Below are 20,221 nucleotides of genomic sequence, written 5' to 3' on the forward strand. Positions count from 1 at the left end.
TCGTCTTTAGATAATTTTTTAGTCTATTCAAGAAGACGTAGTCTGTTCAAAAAGTAATTTTTGGGTCCACCATTTATTTCTTAACTGTGTTCTAGAACACCCTTTGACGTCTGGAAGTCTGCCACTGGATAGATTAAAATTGAAGATGTCTGTAAGATCCGCCAATTTCTGAATTTTTACCTTTGTTTTAATTTGGATGTTTTATTGTGTTTTTTTAAAGGAACTATTTTAACCCGGCGGCCTAGCAGCCTCAAAGGAAAGGTCCGGTCGTCAAAGGGTGTTCTAGAACACAGTTAAGAAATAAATAGTGGACCCAAAAATTACTTTTTGAACAGACTACGTCTTATTTCATTAAAGTTTTTTTTATAATAAAAGTTGTATAAAAGTCCTTATACTAACAGTTTAATATTCTTTTGGATCAAATGTTATGTGAAACCGATCTTATCACATGTGTCAATAGACTGTGTGGTGGTTTATGTATATGCAAATGAATATCCTGATAGAGAGTAGGAGTTCAGTAATTCAGAATGTCCAATAATTGGCACCCTCTGTAAAACCAGTATTGTCTGAAAATGATACTTTAGTATTAGTAACCAAAGAACCCTTTTCAGACAATACTGAATAAAGCAGTTTCACCATGTTGTATTTATGATTAAGAGGACTTTAAACTCCCAGTTTAAAGTCCTTAATGTCACCACCTGCATCCATCAGCAAAGAGGGCTCTCACCCAACACCACCCATATTCGACAAAAGATAAATCTCATTGTCTATCAGAAAGCCAACTTTAGCCATCATGGAGAATACAAGGCACTCTTTGACGAGCATGTGCATAATCATTGGCAAGGAAGGATGTTAATCAGGACTGACACTTCAAAAACACAGAATAGAACAAAGATAGGGATCTACATCCCGGCCTGGTATCACCGTGAGACATGGGGGCTAGAGAAGAATTGCGGTATTTTTGGGGCAGAGGCAACAGGGATTCAGCGGGCCATCCTCCTTAGCCTCCAAAACCCCCGGCTGACCACAATCTTCGCTGACAGTAAGTCGGTATTACAAGCCATAACGAACACCGGCTTTAATTCGCCGGCAGTAATAATAGACTTAGCTGCTTTGATCCACTAGTTTCCGGCTCCTCTGGAAATTGTTTAGACTCCTGGCCACACCAGAATAATAATCAATGAAGAGGCTGACAGGGCAGTGTGGAGGGACAGCCTCACCGGCTCTTGGCAGGGGCTCCTCATGCCCACGGATATATACCGCCTCATGAGTTTATCAGTAATAGGCAATTGTGTGCACTTTTTACTCATTGTAATTTTTTTACTGTCAGTGAATTTGCAGTGGATAATAACTTGCCATATGAATGTGACTGAATATGAAAGGGTGAAGAACTCTACGTTAATGAGGAATGTGAGTCATTGGCTATGTTAATGTCAGTAACTAATACAGTACTGTACTTTTTAGTAAACAACAAATGTTTTTTTGGGAAAAGAGGAAGCACGTCGTTTACCGAGTGTTTCGCCTGGAGACTGTTTACCATGATTGAGGTTTCTCAAATAGAGGTTCAGAACAATTTGGTTCAATGTAACTGTTTCCACTATAATTGTATTCACTATAGTCGATGAAAAATGCATTAAAGGCTTAGCAGATTTGCCAGGACTAGACTGTTCATTTCAAAAAACCGAGGTTACATTGTATGCAAATTTCACTGTATAACAATGTTTCTAATGTTCAGATTACAAATAACTTTTCTTGAGAAAATACATCATCATTTAATAATAACAGTAATATTTGATAATTTAGATTAACATGGTCACATAGGTACTGGATTAACAATGTTCTACTCTAAAAAAACTAAACTGAATGTAAAAAGATACTTCTTTTAATTATCTTTTAGTATATTCTGACGTTTGTAAAGAATTGAAGTTTTCAAAGATGTACAAATTAAAAATGTTACAAATTCTTTTTAATATACAAATCAAAGCTGGTTTATATATTTTCTTTTCTTGCACTATACATCCCAAAATGAACTTTATGCACAAAGTTAATTCTACCACTTATGCAATAATTTTGATAATATGCAAGATACTTATGTAAACTGTGTATCTGCTGTAACCTTGGAATGTCCTCAACCAAGGTGTCATGTAGTCACTATAGAACACCTGAAGTGACACCAGTGATATGGAGGTGCAAGTATATGTGCATTGCTGGTGCCGGGAGAAGATACCTGATTTTTTTGCCGACGAAATGCATCAATGATGGCACGCATGTATGGTGACTACATAGAAAAGGAATGGCATTTTCTGGTAGAGGATGTTACAAGCTTTCAGCAGACATACAGTTCATGTACCATACATATTATTGAGATTATCATGTAGGGGGCAGAACTTTTCTAAATTGCCTCATGCATTTTGCAAAACCTACATTTCGGCTCCCACTGAACTCTTGTTCGCCCACCCCTGTACTATGGTATAAGAATTAACAAGAATTTTTCATTTTATGAATTTTACAAGCAATTTGTATAATATTCCAAATGAATATATAATTATAATGCATATTCATTTGGAATATTATATATATTTCCTTGAAATATGGGATAATCAAAAAAGTCATTTTCACATACTATTCAGATAAAAATTTTGTGTAATTAATAGTGATGAGATGATACAAAAATTTCTTCCGATTCCAATTCTTTTGAATACTTTTTAAAATTTATTTTAGTTCAGAAAAATTAATGATTTACATTACGAGCATGATACGTTTGTTAATTAATAAACCTCTAGCTTAAGAGTGGAAAACGATCAGGAAATCCAGAATCAATCTTTCGAAAGAAACGTGAAAATTTACCCTTTATATGTGGATACACACACTTTTATTGTGTACTATGAAATAAATTTGTAATCTTATTTCGAGTAAAGTTAATATTGCAATACTACCCATGAAGAAATTGCAACTAATTTCCTTTTACTCAATGAACTATCCTATTCTGTCATGTAGGTTTGCTACCTTTGGAAACTGCTTCATTGGCCAACACAATGACCAGGAGAGTGGACATAAATGAGAAGATGCACTTTTTTCATGTTTTCACAATGGGCATGTCTTGTAAATGATTTAACTCTTTTGTATTTAATCCTAAATGAAGGTTGTCAAATTGATGCAACAAGCCGAACAAATATTGTTACGAATTAACTGACTTTTGAATTCATTCACTTGAGCCACGAATATCTAGACCAACTCATTCATTTGAAAATTTAACGTATTAGAGCTTCATCTGTTATGACAAAAACTTTCAAAATTATAATGCAGGGATGGGCAAGCAAGAGTTCAGTGGGAGCCGAAATGTAGGTTTTGCAAAATGCATGGGAGCCGCAGTTCTGTACTGTCGTGGCAGATAGTATGGTAAGGCGCATGATTTTATTATATAATATAAATATAATATAAAACAAATATTGAATTTTTTTAATAAACATATTTTTACAAAATTATAAAAATAAAATTGTAAAAATAATAATAAAAAACAGAAATTACATGCGGCTCTTGCTGAAAGTGTTAACTCAAAAAGAGCCGCATTTGCCCATGCCTGTTATAATGGAAAAGTCATTTTATCATTATCAGTAAACATACTAAATATTAAAAATAATTTTATATAATATATTTCAATTAAAATATACATTTTAAAATGTTTTTCTAACACTTAAATATTTTTGCTGACCACCGGTCTCAATTTGAAACTAGATAGATCAATGTTAATTTGCTTGTAATTAAAAATTTTAAAAAGCAGGCAAATTTATGAGACAAAAATTAATGAAATTACTAAAAAAAACTAATATGCATTTAAGTTTGATTATCTTTTATGTGAAACAACACTAAAACAATTTCTATGGTTATATTGCAAAAGAAAAAAGGGTTGCAATTAATTTAAAAAATGCAGGCAAAATTAAATAAATAAAAATTATTTAAAATAATAATTAAAACTCTGGCCTTTACTTCAAAACCAAAAATAAAATAAAATCAAAATTAAAAGCAAATCAATTGAAAATTAAAAGTGTTTTTAAAAACTGTTTAAAAGTTGTTTTGAAATGTTCAAATTGTAAATCAAATTAATTTTAAAATTTATTTGTGTGCAGTGGTGACAGAATATTTTTGCTTTTAATATTCTATAGATATACAGAATACAGAATGCTGGTCAAGCTGGCCCAATGCCAGCCAGATGACAACCCTAAAGTTACCCTGTCTTCTCTAAAATGGAACAGTTAGATCCAATTGAGTGCAATCTCTTATTGCTCTGATTACATGAAAGAAAGGTCCACTGTGATGGACTTCACCTCATATATGGGTTATTGCATACTTTCTGCTTTATCGACGTGAAAGTTTCCAATAAACTAATATTTAATTTTTAATCTTCAATTGAAATGAAATTAATTTTCTTATAAAATGTGGAAGAATCAGAAATTGTGACAAGATTTTCTCAAGTCTGATTTTCCTAAAAAATATCCAATTTTTCTGATTCTGATTAATCATCCTATCACTAATCATTACAGTAGAGCATTGTTTATCTGAAAGCCAGTCAACCAAAACGTCAGTTAACCAAAAGCTTTCCAGTTGGACAGTGTCATGCTGAATCGAACGTTTTTGATACTAGATTAACTTCTAAAGTATAATTTTTTTGTTTTTATATTTTTCAATATATTTATTTTGTTTGTACAAAACAATGAAAAATTTTTAACGATACAATAGCCTCGATTATTATTATAAAAATTTTCGTTAGGCTTAAAATCGACGAAAATTGAACACGAAGTGACACACAACGGAGAAAAATTTTAACATCGGATAGGTTAATATATTTTTTTGTACATAATCAGTTACTTGAAGAACCCCAGTCCCCAATTGAATCGGATAAACGACGCTCTACTGTAGTTATATTTGTAATTTATTAAGTTTGTATTGATGTTTTATGATAATTAATAAGCAATTTCAATTTGAAATTTTTTATAGATTAACTCTTCCTGTATTAAAGCGTGTTTGTGACATCCTTGATTTAGAAAGATCTGGTACAAAAGAAGATATAGTAAGCAGAATTTCAGAATTTTTACTATATCCAAAAGCTTCAGGGAAGAGTGTACCCAAAACTAAAAAAAGTATGTTTAAATTTATATTGTGAAAGTTTACTTTCTATGTAATTTTTAATGAAAGAGGACCCAAAAAATGTGTCAACTGTTTTAAAATAAAATAGCATTATTGTAGTTTTAACAATTTTTGTAAATTTTATGATATTAGTAAAAAGTAAGATCTTTTACTTTGAATATTCAATCTGAAACATCTCATTCCTGCAAATTCTATAGAATAGAGTATATTATTATACAGGGACTGTTATGGCCAATAAAGTAGTGAACATTGTAATTTATCATTTATCAATAGTTTAGTATGGATGAAAGTTTTATGAGTCAGGTAAATTCAGAAGTAATATCAGTTAGTCACATCAAACAATTTATAAAACTATTATTAATTAATCATGTACACTCTTCAAAAGTGAAATTGAACAACATGAAGGAATGTGCATAGCCATATGCACATTGCAGGACTGGTAGAGATGACAGATATGCAAATGATTAAATGAACAAATAAAGATATGCAACAGACACCTGTTTATTCAATAAAAATGAATATAGCTCCCCATGAGCAGATACACAGCAAGGCATACTATCAATGAGGTGATTAATTGTTACCTGAGGTATCCCTTGTCAAGTTGCATTCACTGCAGCATACATGTCATCTACTGTATGTGGTGGTGGTCTCCAGTGCACCTTACATCAGATGAGGTCCTACTGGTGTTCAGTGGGAGAGATATCTGGTGAGAGTTTGCCATGCAACCTGCTGTTGGGCATTGTCTTTCTGGAGTACCGTGTCAAGTGCAGCTTGCACCAATGGCTGAACCTCAGACCCCACAGTTTGTACAACATACTGATATGCTGTCAGAGAACTGGAAATGTGCACTAGGGCTGTTCACTGTAGAACAGTCTCATTCCCCACCCATTAACTGGCGGTATTCATCTCACTGTCATCTCCAAGGCATTTTCTCTGCTTCTTCAAAAGTTCAGCTGTCACAAACCATTGCTGAGAGCACTTACAGCCTGAGCTGGCTGTTGGTCTTTATAGCCCGAAACTGGATACCACATAACCCAATGCATATGCAAACTTAATCATTTGATATCTGTCACTTCTACTGGTCCTGCAATTTACATGTGACTACACATTTTTTGTGGTGTTGCAATTTTACTTTTGAAGAGTGTAAAATCATTAATAAATGACATCATTTGTCATCTAACCAACAATTAATACTTTTCTGCATCTAATCAGATATATTCAAAAATCTTTGTAATTGGCTTTTTGATAAATCATAAATCTGTATTTTTGAGAAATTTACATTTATGATTTGTTTTAAATTATTAATTTTTATAATTCTTACATTGAGAATGATGGCTAATTGAGAGTTTCCTATTTGTAAATTGTCTTCAATACTAAACAATTTTTATCTGTCTTCAACTGGATAAATCATTCATTATCTCTATTTCTTTAAGGATAGCATACTTTCTTATACAGTATTCAAACACTTTGTAGATAGTAATAAACAGATTTAACAACTGATTTAACTATTTTATCAGTTGTTAAATGATCCAGAAACAATTATAGTTAATTGGCTCTTGAGCCACCTTGAGTACAGTTAAATAATTTTCAGAATCATTATATATTACTGAATTTAAACTTAAAAATTTTGTGTAGAATCTTCATCAAAGGGAGAAAAGAAGAAACCAAAATCAGAGAAAGATAAATCTGATAAGAAAAAGATCTCCAAAAAGAAAGATGATTCATCAAGTGAAGAAAAAGAAGACACCAATGATTTTTCTGAGGAAGAAAATGAAGATGATTATGATGCCAATGATGATGAAGATTATGAAGATGAGGTAATTTAATATATGATACTATCAAAAATAAAATGTAAAATACAAGTACATTACATATTTTACTATATTGATTACTTTTGTTTTACATTCTTGGCAAAATTAAAATTTAGATACTCTTATATACAGGTAACCCTTTATTAATATGATTAATTGATTTCTTGATGCTACTGCATATGTTAAAATCATATTGATCAGATACAGTGGTACCTCGGAACTCAACTGAACAATCACCACCCACGAGAATAAATTTTCGGTTAATAAAAAATATTTTTATTTTGTCATCCATAATAAAAGTACATAACTAATTTTAAAATAAAAGAAAACCTTAGAGCTGCCTGCCTTTATCAGACAAAATTATACTGAATCCAATTTGTTTCCCTCCACTAATCCATGCAGAACACAATCATCATGTCAGTGACACATGAACATTTGTTGCAAGTTCACTAGTTATTTGTCAATTTTTAACAATTTCTCACTGAAATTTTTCTTTGTTACAACTTTTTCTAGTGATTTGTTTTCTAGAGTAATAGATAAAAATTAAGTATCTAATATAAGTCTAACAAATTAATTATATCTAACTTACTTATGATAGATATTGATTTAACAAAACTAACTAGCAGCTAATTTTGAATATATCCACATTGTGGAATAAGGAATATTTGTTGTATGTAAGTAAATATTAAATTGGATATTGTTCAATGACCAGCCCATCTCAGTGGAATTGCAACATCTATTAGAAGTGACTATAAACTAGTCTTAACAACCTCAGATTATTTTTAGAAATGTTTCATATATTGGTGAGTGGTCCATGTTTTATATAGATTGGTAAAAACTAATATATCTTGTCATTCATTAATGGAAAAAAGAAAGCTAGATTTATAGAAACAGCAAATATGAAACCAAAAATATTGATAGATATATTAAGAAAGTATAATTAATTTTCATTAAAGTAAGTATGTGTAAAATGTCTTGTTTTCATACAATTTTACTCTTAGAAGTCTAAAAGTCAAGAGTAAAGAATAAGAGATTTTTATTATTTATATATAAAATAGCATTTCAAAGAATTAGATTTTGTGAGAAATAGTTTTTCTGCTTAATCTAGTATCCATCATTGGTGGTGGTGATCACGAACACAATTTATAATTCCTTTTATTGGAATTTTAATGTGTTTATTTTTTAATTATCTTCCTAATAATGTAAATGCTTAGTTATGGTGATTTTATAGGATTTCCTGTAATAAATATTCTGAAATCATATATAGACACTTTATGAAAATATGCAAAGATAATATTTTTGTTATAATTTACCTTTTTAATTTCTATGCAGTAGTGTATTAATAATCTGTATATTTTTTAATGTTTGTTTAATGTATTTTAGCCAAAACAGAAAAAGAGTAGCAAAGATAATCAAGCAAAGAAAAAAAAAGAATCAAAATCTAAAAAGTCAGAAGAAAAGAAAAGTTCAAAATCTTTAAAAAAATCAAAGAGAGGTAAACATTTTGATATTGTTTCTATTGGGGTTTCTTAAACAGGATCATAGTTGTTTTTTAACCTGGGAAATCTCACAAATTTTTTAAAGATTCACTTTTTTCTTATTTTGTGTTAAGGTTGAGGAAATTTTGCAAATAGAAAGTATAATTAACTCATAAACTGTCAGAATACATTTGTATTTATTAATTTTAAACCTACTTATTAGTCTTTTTTTCCCTCATTGTGGCATGTCACAGATTGTCAATAATCAATACGTAGCTTATTCGTGGCAGTAATCTGAAAATTCTTTACTTGTCAAAACCAGTAATATCTGGAATAATTGTGCTTATGCAGTCTTAATTTTTAACCATGCCCAGTAGCTTCAAAAACTGTGAAACGCCAGATTGTGTAAATTGGACAAGGATATAAACGAGTATGAAGTGTGCAAGTACGAAATTTTTCTTCATAAACCTGATTATTAAATTCAAACAAACTGCCAAATTATTGGGCTATGATGTTTCTATTAAAGCAGTCGAGGTAGACAAATCAAGAATACTAGAGAGCAAAAGAAGTATTACAATCTCAAAAACGAACAAGAAATCTTCCAGGCTACGGGTGAAAAAACTCATAACATCTGTCTTCTCTGAAATGCATTAAACACAATACCACTCACATCAATTGAACCAGAAAGGGCATTCTCAGTAGCAGGAATTTTCATTACTAAAATAAGAATCAGATTGACAATCTTTGCTTTTTAAAATCTTATAAAAATTTACAATAACATTTTGTATTATGTTTTATTTAAATATTGAAAATTACTTTCTAACTTAGAAGTTTGATCTAAGTTCACTTTATTCTTTAAATTTTAAACTCAATTTAAGGCTTTTTTTTTTTTTGTTGTTGTTGTCGTATGCAGTTTCCAGCAAATTTTAATAAATTTTTTCTATTTGTGAAAATTTCTATGTTATTCAAAGGTGATTTTTAATATATATCTTACACAGCATTATTAATATGATTTTGGAGGTTGAGAGGATAGTTATAAAAGTTTATATATTTGAGTGGTTACATGGAGTGTCTTTTAATGTATTATAATTCGCTTACGAATCCTCTTTGATTGAGAAAAGCTACAAATGTAATTCATTTGAATTCATTTATAGCTGCTTAAAGTGATAAAGTTTTGCTATCCATCAGCAACAAACACCCAAGCTATAGTAAATTATATTTGAGGAGCTGAGTGTAATAATGGCATATCTCACATTAGGAAGTTTTTGAGAAAAATGAAGATTTGTTTCAATTCACCAGCATTATAATGTGCAGTGCTTTATTAATGTGGATGTACCGTACAACCTGTAGGGCATGCAACTGAACCATGAAAATTTCTTTGGAGATATCAGATTCATGATGCACGAATCTAAATTGTACCTTATTTTTTCGGTTTTTTGGCATGTCACTTTTTCCACTAAGCCTCTCAATCGCAATCTACATTCCCATTCATATGCCTTATATATTTTAATGGGTCAAAAATTATACCATATTTTTGTGTAATCAAAAAATGCTGTAATAATTATGATAAATATTATTAATTAGTTATCGTCATCATTAATTACGAAAAAATAAATTGTTTAATATTAATTACATTGTAGTTTATATAACTATTAATAAAAATACATTATAATGTAATTATTATTTTATGTTTAATCAACTTTAAGAATATAACAAAATATAATCAACCAACATCTACAAAAAACAAAACAAAAAAATGCTAGACTATTACATTAAAATATAAAATTTACTCCATAAAAAAACCATTAAAAAATGAATGACAATGAATGCCTGCAAATATTATTTTATTTCTTATTTTTCCTGTGAAAATATGATTTTAGAAAGCAAAGAACATCTATAGATCCATTGCTCAACCGTGTCCTTATTTTACACAAAATTGCCAGAAACAGAAAAAACTCTCTCACTTGCTACTGAGCTGGGTTTAATTGTCTTTAAAGCATTAAATAATAAATCAAAATTTTTCGTTATTCTGTTTGTACCCGCTAATACTAAAAACTATTTGTTTAGTGTCCTAGGGCTGGATGAAGTCATTTTTTCAAGTTTTTTAAGATATTTATGTAATCGATCTTGTGCAACCCGATTTTAGGGGGCTATATTCGCAAAGAGTCGCTTGTAGAAGTATGGTTCCTTTGACTGTTTTGCTCCTATGGATATGCTTCTACAGCTCAGATAAGGTCCCAACTGTCTCATTCAGAACTTGAATTGAGCCAAATTTTAGGCATGGGGGAATTTTTTGTTTTGTAGTTAGTTTTATGAAACTTAATATTTAACAATATTCCTATTTTATGCCAGAGACAATTTTGTGTCAAAATGTTGATTTTTTAATCAAATAATTACTTAATTTTTATGTTTTAGGTATAGGCTTAAAAACCATTTTTGTTACTTGGGAAAACCTGGTTTTCAAATTATACAAATTTCTTTAAAAAACCTGGTTTTAAAAACCAACAAACCCTATAAAGAGGGGAAAAAATTCTATTAACTTATGACTAACTATGTACTGGTACAATAAATTCAGTTAGAAAATTCAAAAATGTTTAAAAAATGATGCTTTATCAAATCAAAATAAATATATACAAAACTTTCCTGACACTTGTGGATTTAACAAATTAACTTAGAACTATCTCCACGAAAACCTATAAGAAATATGAAATTGGACTATATACAAAAATTCACAATCTTATAGATTAAGTTGTCTAACTGTCACCAATAACTTGTACTCAGTCAACGAATTTGGAAGCCTGTTTCTTTAACCTAGCTCAATTCTTAGCTTCACCTCGTTTGATTGTTGTTCATCTCTCTTACAGTGCTTTCATGGTAATGTTACAGTGGTATGCTCACTTGAACCTATTTACATAATTAATTCTAATATTCATTTAATTCTAGTAATAGTTTCTTCATCTCATGTCATCTCCCTTACATTATTCTTTTATATATTCTTTTCCTTTATAATTTTTGGTAACAGTTTGGTGCAGGAGACATTCTTTTAACTTCCTATCAGAAGTTTTTTCCCCCAAGATGTCATTCTTGGTTTTGATGACTTAATTGGTTTACCATAGTGAGGTGAGTTTTGATTTAGAATTAGGTCCAGGTAAGGAAGCTGTGGTAACCTATCATTAATGAAATAAAATGTCCCAAAAATAAATAGGAAAACTAACTAAAAATAATCCCAAAACAAAATAAAATGGGTCAGAATTGACTTCTTACAATCTATCCCAAAAAATCTACTAATTGTCTTTAGACAAAAGACAGTTAGTAACCTAACATAAGGAATAAGTTTTCCGCTGAATGCAAGCTAAGAGGTCATTATGAGTTTGATTGAGGCCCATGCTGGAACTGGGAGTTCCAGCATGCTCAGAACAAGACTATCCATGAAAAATTCCAGAGATTGCTCTCCCAGATTTGACCTGGACCTTTTAAAGCAGTAGGTTATTGCCTTACTGCCTTGACCATTCAGCCATCAGGATAGAGATGTGTATAAAAATAATCTTTTATTGCTAAACAGCATAGAATTATATTTTAGAGAAATGGCTCAGTCCATAGATGCCTGGCTTATGTTCATGGACTATAAACAACTGTTTCAATTCAATTGTTTTTTTTAAACTAATCTTCTAGTGATGTTATCTTTCACGAGAATAGTAATGACATTAAAAAAGTTACAATTTTAACTGGAAAATTCTCAACAAATTGTGAACATACATAAATGCTTAATATTAATTGTTTATTCAAAATCTCAAAAAGGAAAAGTAGAACAACATTGAAAATTGATCTTACTTGCAGTTTTTTTAGATCATACCCCCAAAAGTTTTAGAAAAGGTATGAAATTGGTTAGTATGTACGTAAGAAAATTTCAAATACAATGGTATAAAAGTTGTTAAATAAATAACTTTGAATTAAAAAATTATTAATTTTTAAAAATTAACACATTAGATGGTTATTTTTAATTTCAGCAGCAAATTCAGAAGAAGAATCTGATGATGAGCCACTGGTTAAAAAAGCAAAGTCGCCTCCATCGGTTTGTTACCTTCTTATTTATTTTAGAAAATTTGTTCATTTATATATTCAAAATTTATATGTTGTCTTATGCAAAATTCAAGGATGAAGAAATAAAACAGTTGGTGAAACAAATACTTGATGGTGCAAATTTAGAAGAAATTACAATGAAAAAAGTTATTAAGCAGGTATGCAGTCAATAGTAATTTTCACTTCAAATGTTTTATAATTTTGACCCATTTCTGCTCTACATAGTTTCCTTATACTTAAAGAATTAATCACTTTGTACTTTCAAATCTTTCTGTTCCTGTTGAAAGTGATCTGTTCTTTTAGAATATTTGAAACTTAAATTCCATAAATAAATCAAAAGACTTTAAAGTACCATATTTCTGCAAATAAGAACAGGTTTTTGTAGATGGGCAAAATCTGTACAACCGGTATGTTCTGCAAAGAACCTAAAAAGGCTTTTACAGTGTCAGAAGCATTTTTACTTTCCTTGTTATTTATAATAGAGGGAAAGTATGGTGATTGGTCCTAAAATGACCTCCAGAAGATTTTTACATTTTTGGACTGGACTTTGAAATGTTGAAATATGCAAAAAACAGTGGGAGTTTTTCTGTATTATGGATGTCAGTGTGTGTGATTTTGTTCACCCATGACTTGGAAGCTTAATAATTTCCGGGGGGGGTTTTTTGTACGAAGGACATTGATTTGTGTGCTAGGTTTGGGTATTGGGGCATAGGTGCTATTAAATTTTGGTTGTGAAAGGGATGGGGAGATGGAGAGAAATCACTTGTCATATCTCGAATGGGGTTAGACTTAATGAAGATTTTACTTTTTATTAGCATTTACAACTTTTTATAAAACTCATATCTACACTCAAAATTAAGCTTTTTAACATTTTATAATTAATAATATATAAATCTTGTAACAAAGATGATTGATTAATAATAATATAGTGCAGAGCCCAAACGGTTAGGAGTTGAAAGTTGAAATTTGGTACACAGTTAGGGTACATCACGAGAATGCACACTAAGAAGGGATTTTTCAAAATTCCTCCCCACGGGGGGATGGGACTAAAGCTTCTATATACATTATCAAAACGTGTCCAAACGGTTAGGAGTTGAAATTTGGTACATAGTTAGGGTACGTCACAAGAACACACACTAAGAAGGGATTTTTCGAAATTCCTCCCCACAGGGGGAGAGGGACAGGATTAAGGCTTAACACTTCCATTGTTGATGGAAGTGTTATAACAATAAAAGTGTTAAGAGAAAGCGACGTGCAAGACGCAGATGGAGAATAAACGGTGCGCTGGAGGAAATCGAACATATTTTTAGACCTATCTAAAAATTCTGTAATTAGTCTGGAAACAGGGAGGACCCAATTCTTGCATTCTGTGAAAACGGGTAAGGTTGACTATAACATAATAATCTTAATCTTTGCTAAACCGGTTAGGAGTTGAAAGTTGAAATTTGGTACACAGTTAGGGTACCAGATTTAAGTACCAAAGTGTTAAGTAACAATGGAGAACAAGAGAAAGCGACGTGCAAGATTTATGGGCTCTGGAAAGAAAAAAGAGAAAGAGTAATATGTTAGAACACATTTGGTTTTCAAATTTAAACAGATTAGTTTGGTTTTTCTTTAGAACGTTCGATGAAAATCGAACAATAAAATCAGAACACGTCGTGAAAATTGAACAATATCAGAACATTCGATTTTCAAATTTGACCTTTCTTTAGAAATACTTAGTTTGTTGATGAAATTACTCTTTTTCTTTTGTGACTATAACGTAATAATCTCAATCTTTGCTATTGTTACTTTTGTCCGAGCAACGCCGGGCCTACTTGCTAGTTAATAATATAAAAAAATTTTTAAATAAAATATCTTAACAAATGGTGCCACACACAATTTTTAATGGGTAGTAGAGATGTCACAGAATAGTTACAGTATCAGTACATTTACATTGACTGTGGCCTACATTATACACTGAAGGGCAAAAGTTAAGTTACAAGTGTTTATTATTATTATTATGTTGGGTTAAGTGAGATATACTCGGTTAACACCGGTGGCTGTGTACTATGCCGGACCAGAGTCAAGGCATAGTAACCAAAACAGAAATTAAAGAAGTGTATCAGTGTGTGTGTCTGTATTCAGGAATTTTCTCACAATATGACATGTATTCAATATAGTGGCTTTCTGCAGTGTGATGTATGTGTTTCTATTCAATTCCAATGTGCCCAGGCTTTTGTGTAGTATGTGTGGTATGACACCTGTAGAGGAGAGAACAACAGGTACAATAAGCACCCTATCCATCCTCCACAGATGCCTTATTTCCTGGGCGAGTTCTGTGTACTTGCTAATTTTTTCAGTGCATGCGTTTTGTATATTGTGAGTGTTTGGAATGGATATGTCTATAATGTATGTGATTTTATTGTGTTTGTCAATGAGTGTGATGTCTGGTCTGTTGTGGTAAATTGTTTTATCTGTGATTATGGCTCTGTCGTAGTACATTTTGTGCGTGTTGTTTTCCAATACTGTCTGTGGGATGTATTTGTAGTATGGTTCGTGGATGTCTACTAATTTGTGTTTCTTTGCAAGCTCTTGGTGTATTATATTTGCTACTTGATTATGTCTGTGTAAATAATCTGTCTGTGCCAAGAGCTTGCAACCAGAGGTGATATGTTGTATAGTTTCTGGCATGATGTGACATTTTCTGCATGTGTCATTTGTGAGTGTTGCATCTTTGAGTATGTGTTTTCTGTAGTTTTTAGTATTTATGACCTGATCCTGTATGGCAATCATGAATCCTTCCGTCTCCCCAAAGAGGCATCCCCGAGCTAACCAGCTGTTTGACGCAGTTTTGTCAACAAAATCCTGGGCCAGATCATAAGGATGCCTGCCATGGAGTGCCTTTCGAGCCCACGATTGCTTAATGGTGTCTATGCTTTTTATATGTTGTGTTGTGTCCATATGATGTGAGTGTAAGTTTAATGGTGTGTTATTCGAGTCTGCTAGAGTTACTGCTTTATGTAATTGTGATGTTTCTTGTTTTTTGTAGAAAAACTCTCGCAGTGACTGTATTTGTTTGTAGTGAAGGTTAACTATGTCAATCAGGCCACGTCCGCCATCTTTACGTGGAAGGGTTAATCTTTCTGTGGCGGATTTAGGATGATGTTGTTTATGCTTAGTAAGTGTTGTTCTTGTTTTCCTTTGGAGTTGCTCAAGATCTGTGTGAGTCCAATGTATAACTCCAAAAGAATATGTGAGTACTGGGATGACATATGTGTTTATTGCTTTAACTGTGTGTTTTGCATTTAACTCTGTTCTGAGAATAGCATTTAACCTACTTTGGTATTCTTTAATTAATCTTTGCTTTATTTGTGTATGTTCTGTTAGTTTGGCCTGTTGGAATCCTAAATACTTGTAGAACTCGCCCTCTTCCATGGATTCAATAATGTCTCCATTTCCAAGTGCAAAATCTTCTTTCTTCAGGATTCCTTTTTCTATGTGAACTGTTTTGCATTTATCTAGGCCAAATTCCATTTGTATGTCCTTGGTGTATGAATGTGTGATTTGTAGGAGTTGATGAAGTTGTTTTTGTGTGGATGCATAAAGTTTTATGTCATCCATGTACATGAGATGTGACAGTGTAAACTGTGTTGTTTTTTCGTGTCTGATATTGTAACCATATTGCGTGTTGTTTAACATGTTGGATAATGGGTTCAGGGCTAAGCAGAACCAGAGAGGACTCAAGGAATCTCCTTGAAATATTCCTCGCCTAATAAAAATTTGGTTTGTTTGTATGGAAGTGTTACTAACCCTGAGATGTAGTGTTGTTCTCCAGTGCTGCATAGTGTTTTGAAAGAATGCAATGAGTGATGGATGTATTTTGTACATGTGTAGAATATGTAGCAGCCAACTGTGTGGAACACTGTCGAATGCTTTTCTGTAGTCTATATATGCCATGTGTATGTTTCTGTGTTGTTTGTGTGCTTGCCGTAGAATGACTGAATCTATGAGTAACTGTTCTTTGCATCCCCTGTGGTTTCTACGACAACCTTTTTGCTGTTCTGTTAGAATGTTGTGTTCTTCAACGTGTTTGTATATTTTGTTTGCGATACAGGATGTCAATAATTTGTAGAGTGTTGGAAGACATGTAATTGGTCTGTATTGTGTGGGGTCTGTGGTATTGTTGTTTTTAGGTTTCATGTAGGTGATGCCCTGGGTAAGAAAATTTGGCATGTCTTGTGGATTGATGATGATGTGTGTTAGATGTTTAGCTAGTTCCTGGTGCAGTGATGTAAACTTTTTGTACCAGAAATTGTGAATGTTGTCTACACCAGGTGTCTTCCAGTTGTGTGTTCTGTTAACAGTGTATTGGAAATCATGTATGCTTATTTCAACACAGGGCATAGTTGGTATGTTGTGCAAGTTTCTGTTCTCCTCCTCGATCCAGCCTGCATCAGCATTGTGCGTGACAGCACTGGACCAAAGAGAAGACCAATATGTTGTGAGTTCTTCTTCTGTTGGTGTGCCACTGTGCTGTGTAACAGTGTTTGCTTTGTTATTGATTTGTCTGTAAAAGAGTTTTTCATTGTTTGTAAATAATTTATTTTGTTGTTTTCGTAGTGTACATGTTTTGTATCGTTTGAGTCTACGTGCTTTGGCAGCAAGTTTTTGTTTTAGTGTATCAATGTATTCTGTAATGTGTGTGTTGTGATGTTCATGTTTTGTGTGTGTTTTTATTTTCTTGAAAATGTTTTTGAGCTGTTTCCTTAATTTGGGTGTTATGTTGTTTTTAGTGTATTGTGTCAGCCTGCCTAATTGCTGTCTAATGTCATTTATTTGTGTTTCTATTCTTCTCTGCCAGGCAGGCTTGTGATAGAATTTTGTTTTCTGTGTGTTTGTCTGTGATTGTACTTTCAGCCCATGGTGTGTCACTACTGTGACTGCTCCAGCATAAACTAATGTATGAATGTCTGCGAGTGTAGAAATTGAATGAATGTAGTGTGGTAGTAAGTGAGTGTTTACGTAATTTAGTGTTTTTCCTACTTCCTTTGACGTGTTGATTTTTGGTATTCGTGGTCGTTGTGTGGGATCTGTGCCTGTATATTTAGTGAGTGTTTCCTGAAATATATGTGAGAGTGTATTAACTAAATCCATGTCTATGTTATCAGTGATGGATGAGGAAGTGTCTGTAGTATCATTAGTGGTAATTGTTGTATGTGTGTTATTATCAATGCTTGTTGCTGGATTATCCTGACAGGTTACATGATCTTCATTAATGTTAGATGTTTCTGTCTGTTGATGTATTTGATCAGCAACCTGTTGTTTGATAAGTTCAAGTGTTGTTTGTGGAATAAGGTTGTTGTGTATAATTGTTCTTTTTTGATCAACAACCCTTTGTTCGGTGACAGTGAGGTGAGGATACTGTTGTGTGAATCTATGGTGTAGTTGTTGTCTGTATGCTGTCATGTTTGTTTCGAGTTTTGTGATGGTGTAGTAACTACGGATGATAAACTTGTTCATTTCTACTGTCCATTTCATCCGTTGGCGTGGTTTTCCAGCCTTTGTGGTCTGTGGATGCATTGCCACAGAAACACCAAGGCTGGGTTTGTTCCTCACATCTGTTGAGGGCATTGCAGTAGCCATGCTTGGGCCGGTGCTGCTTTCGCCACCGGTAACCAAGGGAGACTGTGGCCTATTTTTCGAACGTGAGCCTCTGCCTAACCCACGAACGCGGACCTTGTTAACCCGGGCGACGTCCGAGCCGGTATCACACTTTGATCTAGTTATTACCATAATAAATATCTCCACAGAATGTGGGTGTGGTCACTCTTAGCTTCATTTCTCCCCATAGACCTTACTGGCATGGGTGTCCCTACCAGGAGCTTATGCTCCAGCCTGCATTGCCCTATGGATCAGTAAAATTACTGGGCTCTCCCACCACGACCAGGTGGTGACCACGGGAGAGTTTTAAGAGCGGTCATGGTCGCCTATTAGGTGAAATCAAACTTATTTATTATTATTATTATTATTATTATTATGTTGGGTTAAGTTAGATATACTCGGTTAACACCGGTGGCTAAGTACTATGCCGGACCAAAGTCAAGGCATAGTAACCAAAACAGAAATTAAAGAAGTGTATCAGTGTGTGTGTCTGTATTCAGGAATTTTCTCACAATATGACATGTATTCAATATAGTGGCCTTCTGTAGAGTGATATATGTGTTTCTATTCAATTCTAATGTGCCCAGGCTTTTGTGTAGTGTGTGTGGTATGACACCTGTAGAGGAGAGAACAACAGGTACAATAAGCACCCTATCCATCCTCCACAGATGCCTTATTTCTTGGGCGAGTTCTGTGTACTTGCTAATTTTTTCAGTGCATGCGTTTTGTATATTGTGAGTGTTTGGAATGGATATGTCTATAACGTATGTGATTTTATTGTGTTTGTCAATGAGTGTGATGTCTGGTCTGTTGTGGTAAATTGTTTTATCTGTGATTATGGCTCTGTCGTAGTACATTTTGTGCGTGTTGTTTTCCAATACTGTCTGTGGAATGTATTTGTAGTATGGTTCGTGGATGTCTACTAATTTGTGTTTCTTTGCAAGCTCTTGGTGTATTATATTTGCTACTTGGTTATGTCTGTGTAAATAATCTGTCTGTGCCAAGAGCTTGCAACCAGAGGTGATGTGTTGTATAGTTTCTGGCATGATGTGACATTTTCTGCATGTGTCATTTGTGAGTGTTGCATCTTTGAGTATGTGTTTTCTGTAGTTTTTAGTATTTATGACCTGATCCTGTATGGCAATCATGAATCCTTCCGTCTCCCCAAAGAGGCATCCCCGAGCTAACCAGCTGTTTGACGCAGTTTTGTCAACAAAATCCTGGGCCAGATCGTAAGGATGCCTGCCATGGAGTGCCTTTCGAGCCCACGATTGCTTAATGGTGTCTATGCTTTTTATATGTTGTGTTGTGTCCATATGATGTGAGTGTAAGTTTAATGGTGTGTTATTCGAGTCTGCTAGAGTTACTGCTTTATGTAATTGTGATGTTTCTTGTTTTTTGTAGAAAAACTCTCGCAGTGACTGTATTTGTTTGTAGTGAAGGTTAACTATGTCAATCAGGCCACGTCCGCCATCTTTACGTGGAAGGGTTAATCTTTCTGTGGCGGATTTAGGATGATGTTGTTTATGCTTAGTAAGTGTTGTTCTTGTTTTCCTTTGGAGTTGCTCAAGATCAGTGTGAGTCCAATGTATAACTCCAAAAGAATATGTGAGTACTGGGATGACATATGTGTTTATTGCTTTAACTGTGTGTTTTGCATTTAATTGTGTTCTGAGAATAGCATTTAACCTACTTTGGTATTCTTTAATTAATCTTTGCTTTATTTGTGTATGTTCTGTTAGTTTGGCCTGTTGGAATCCTAAATACTTGTAGAACTCGCCCTCTTCCATGGATTCAATAACGTCTCCATTTCCAAGTGCAAAATCTTCTTTCTTCAGGATTCCTTTTTCTATGTGAACTGTTTTGCATTTATCTAGGCCAAATTCCATTTGTATGTCCTTGGTGTATGAATGTGTGATTTGTAGGAGTTGATGAAGTTGTTTTTGTGTGGATGCATAAAGTTTTATGTCATCCATGTACATGAGATGTGACAGTGTAAACTGTGTTGTTTTTTTGTGTCTGATATTGTAACCATATTGCGTGTTGTTTAACATGTTGGATAAT

At 32.9% G+C, this 20,221-nt stretch overlaps 1 protein-coding gene and 1 long non-coding RNA gene across 4 annotated transcripts in view; one reads left to right on the forward strand and one right to left on the reverse strand.

The window, feature by feature from the left end:
- LOC136983464 (uncharacterized) overlaps positions 1–20,221 on the reverse strand; it is a 370,671-nt gene that overhangs the window by 52,369 nt on the left and 298,081 nt on the right. The gene's annotated exons all lie outside the window — the stretch shown is intronic.
- Positions 1–20,221, forward strand: part of LOC136983455 (protein DEK-like) — a 64,416-nt gene that overhangs the window by 35,004 nt on the left and 9,191 nt on the right. For 2 of the 3 annotated variants that reach the window (XM_067280197.1, XM_067280195.1), the window contains exons 6-10: positions 4,996–5,138; positions 6,781–6,962; positions 8,340–8,451; positions 12,442–12,506; positions 12,589–12,672. In XM_067280197.1, coding sequence (XP_067136298.1) covers positions 4,996–5,138; positions 6,781–6,962; positions 8,340–8,451; positions 12,442–12,506; positions 12,589–12,672 — 586 coding nt within the window. The remainder of the gene's footprint in view (positions 1–4,995; positions 5,139–6,780; positions 6,963–8,339; positions 8,452–12,441; positions 12,507–12,588; positions 12,673–20,221) is intronic. The other variant, XM_067280196.1, reaches the window with a different exon arrangement.

Source organism: Centruroides vittatus, unplaced genomic scaffold (genome assembly GCF_030686945.1).
Source record: "Centruroides vittatus isolate TY-2023 unplaced genomic scaffold, ASM3068694v2 contig_882, whole genome shotgun sequence".
NCBI lineage: Eukaryota > Metazoa > Arthropoda > Arachnida > Scorpiones > Buthidae > Centruroides > Centruroides vittatus.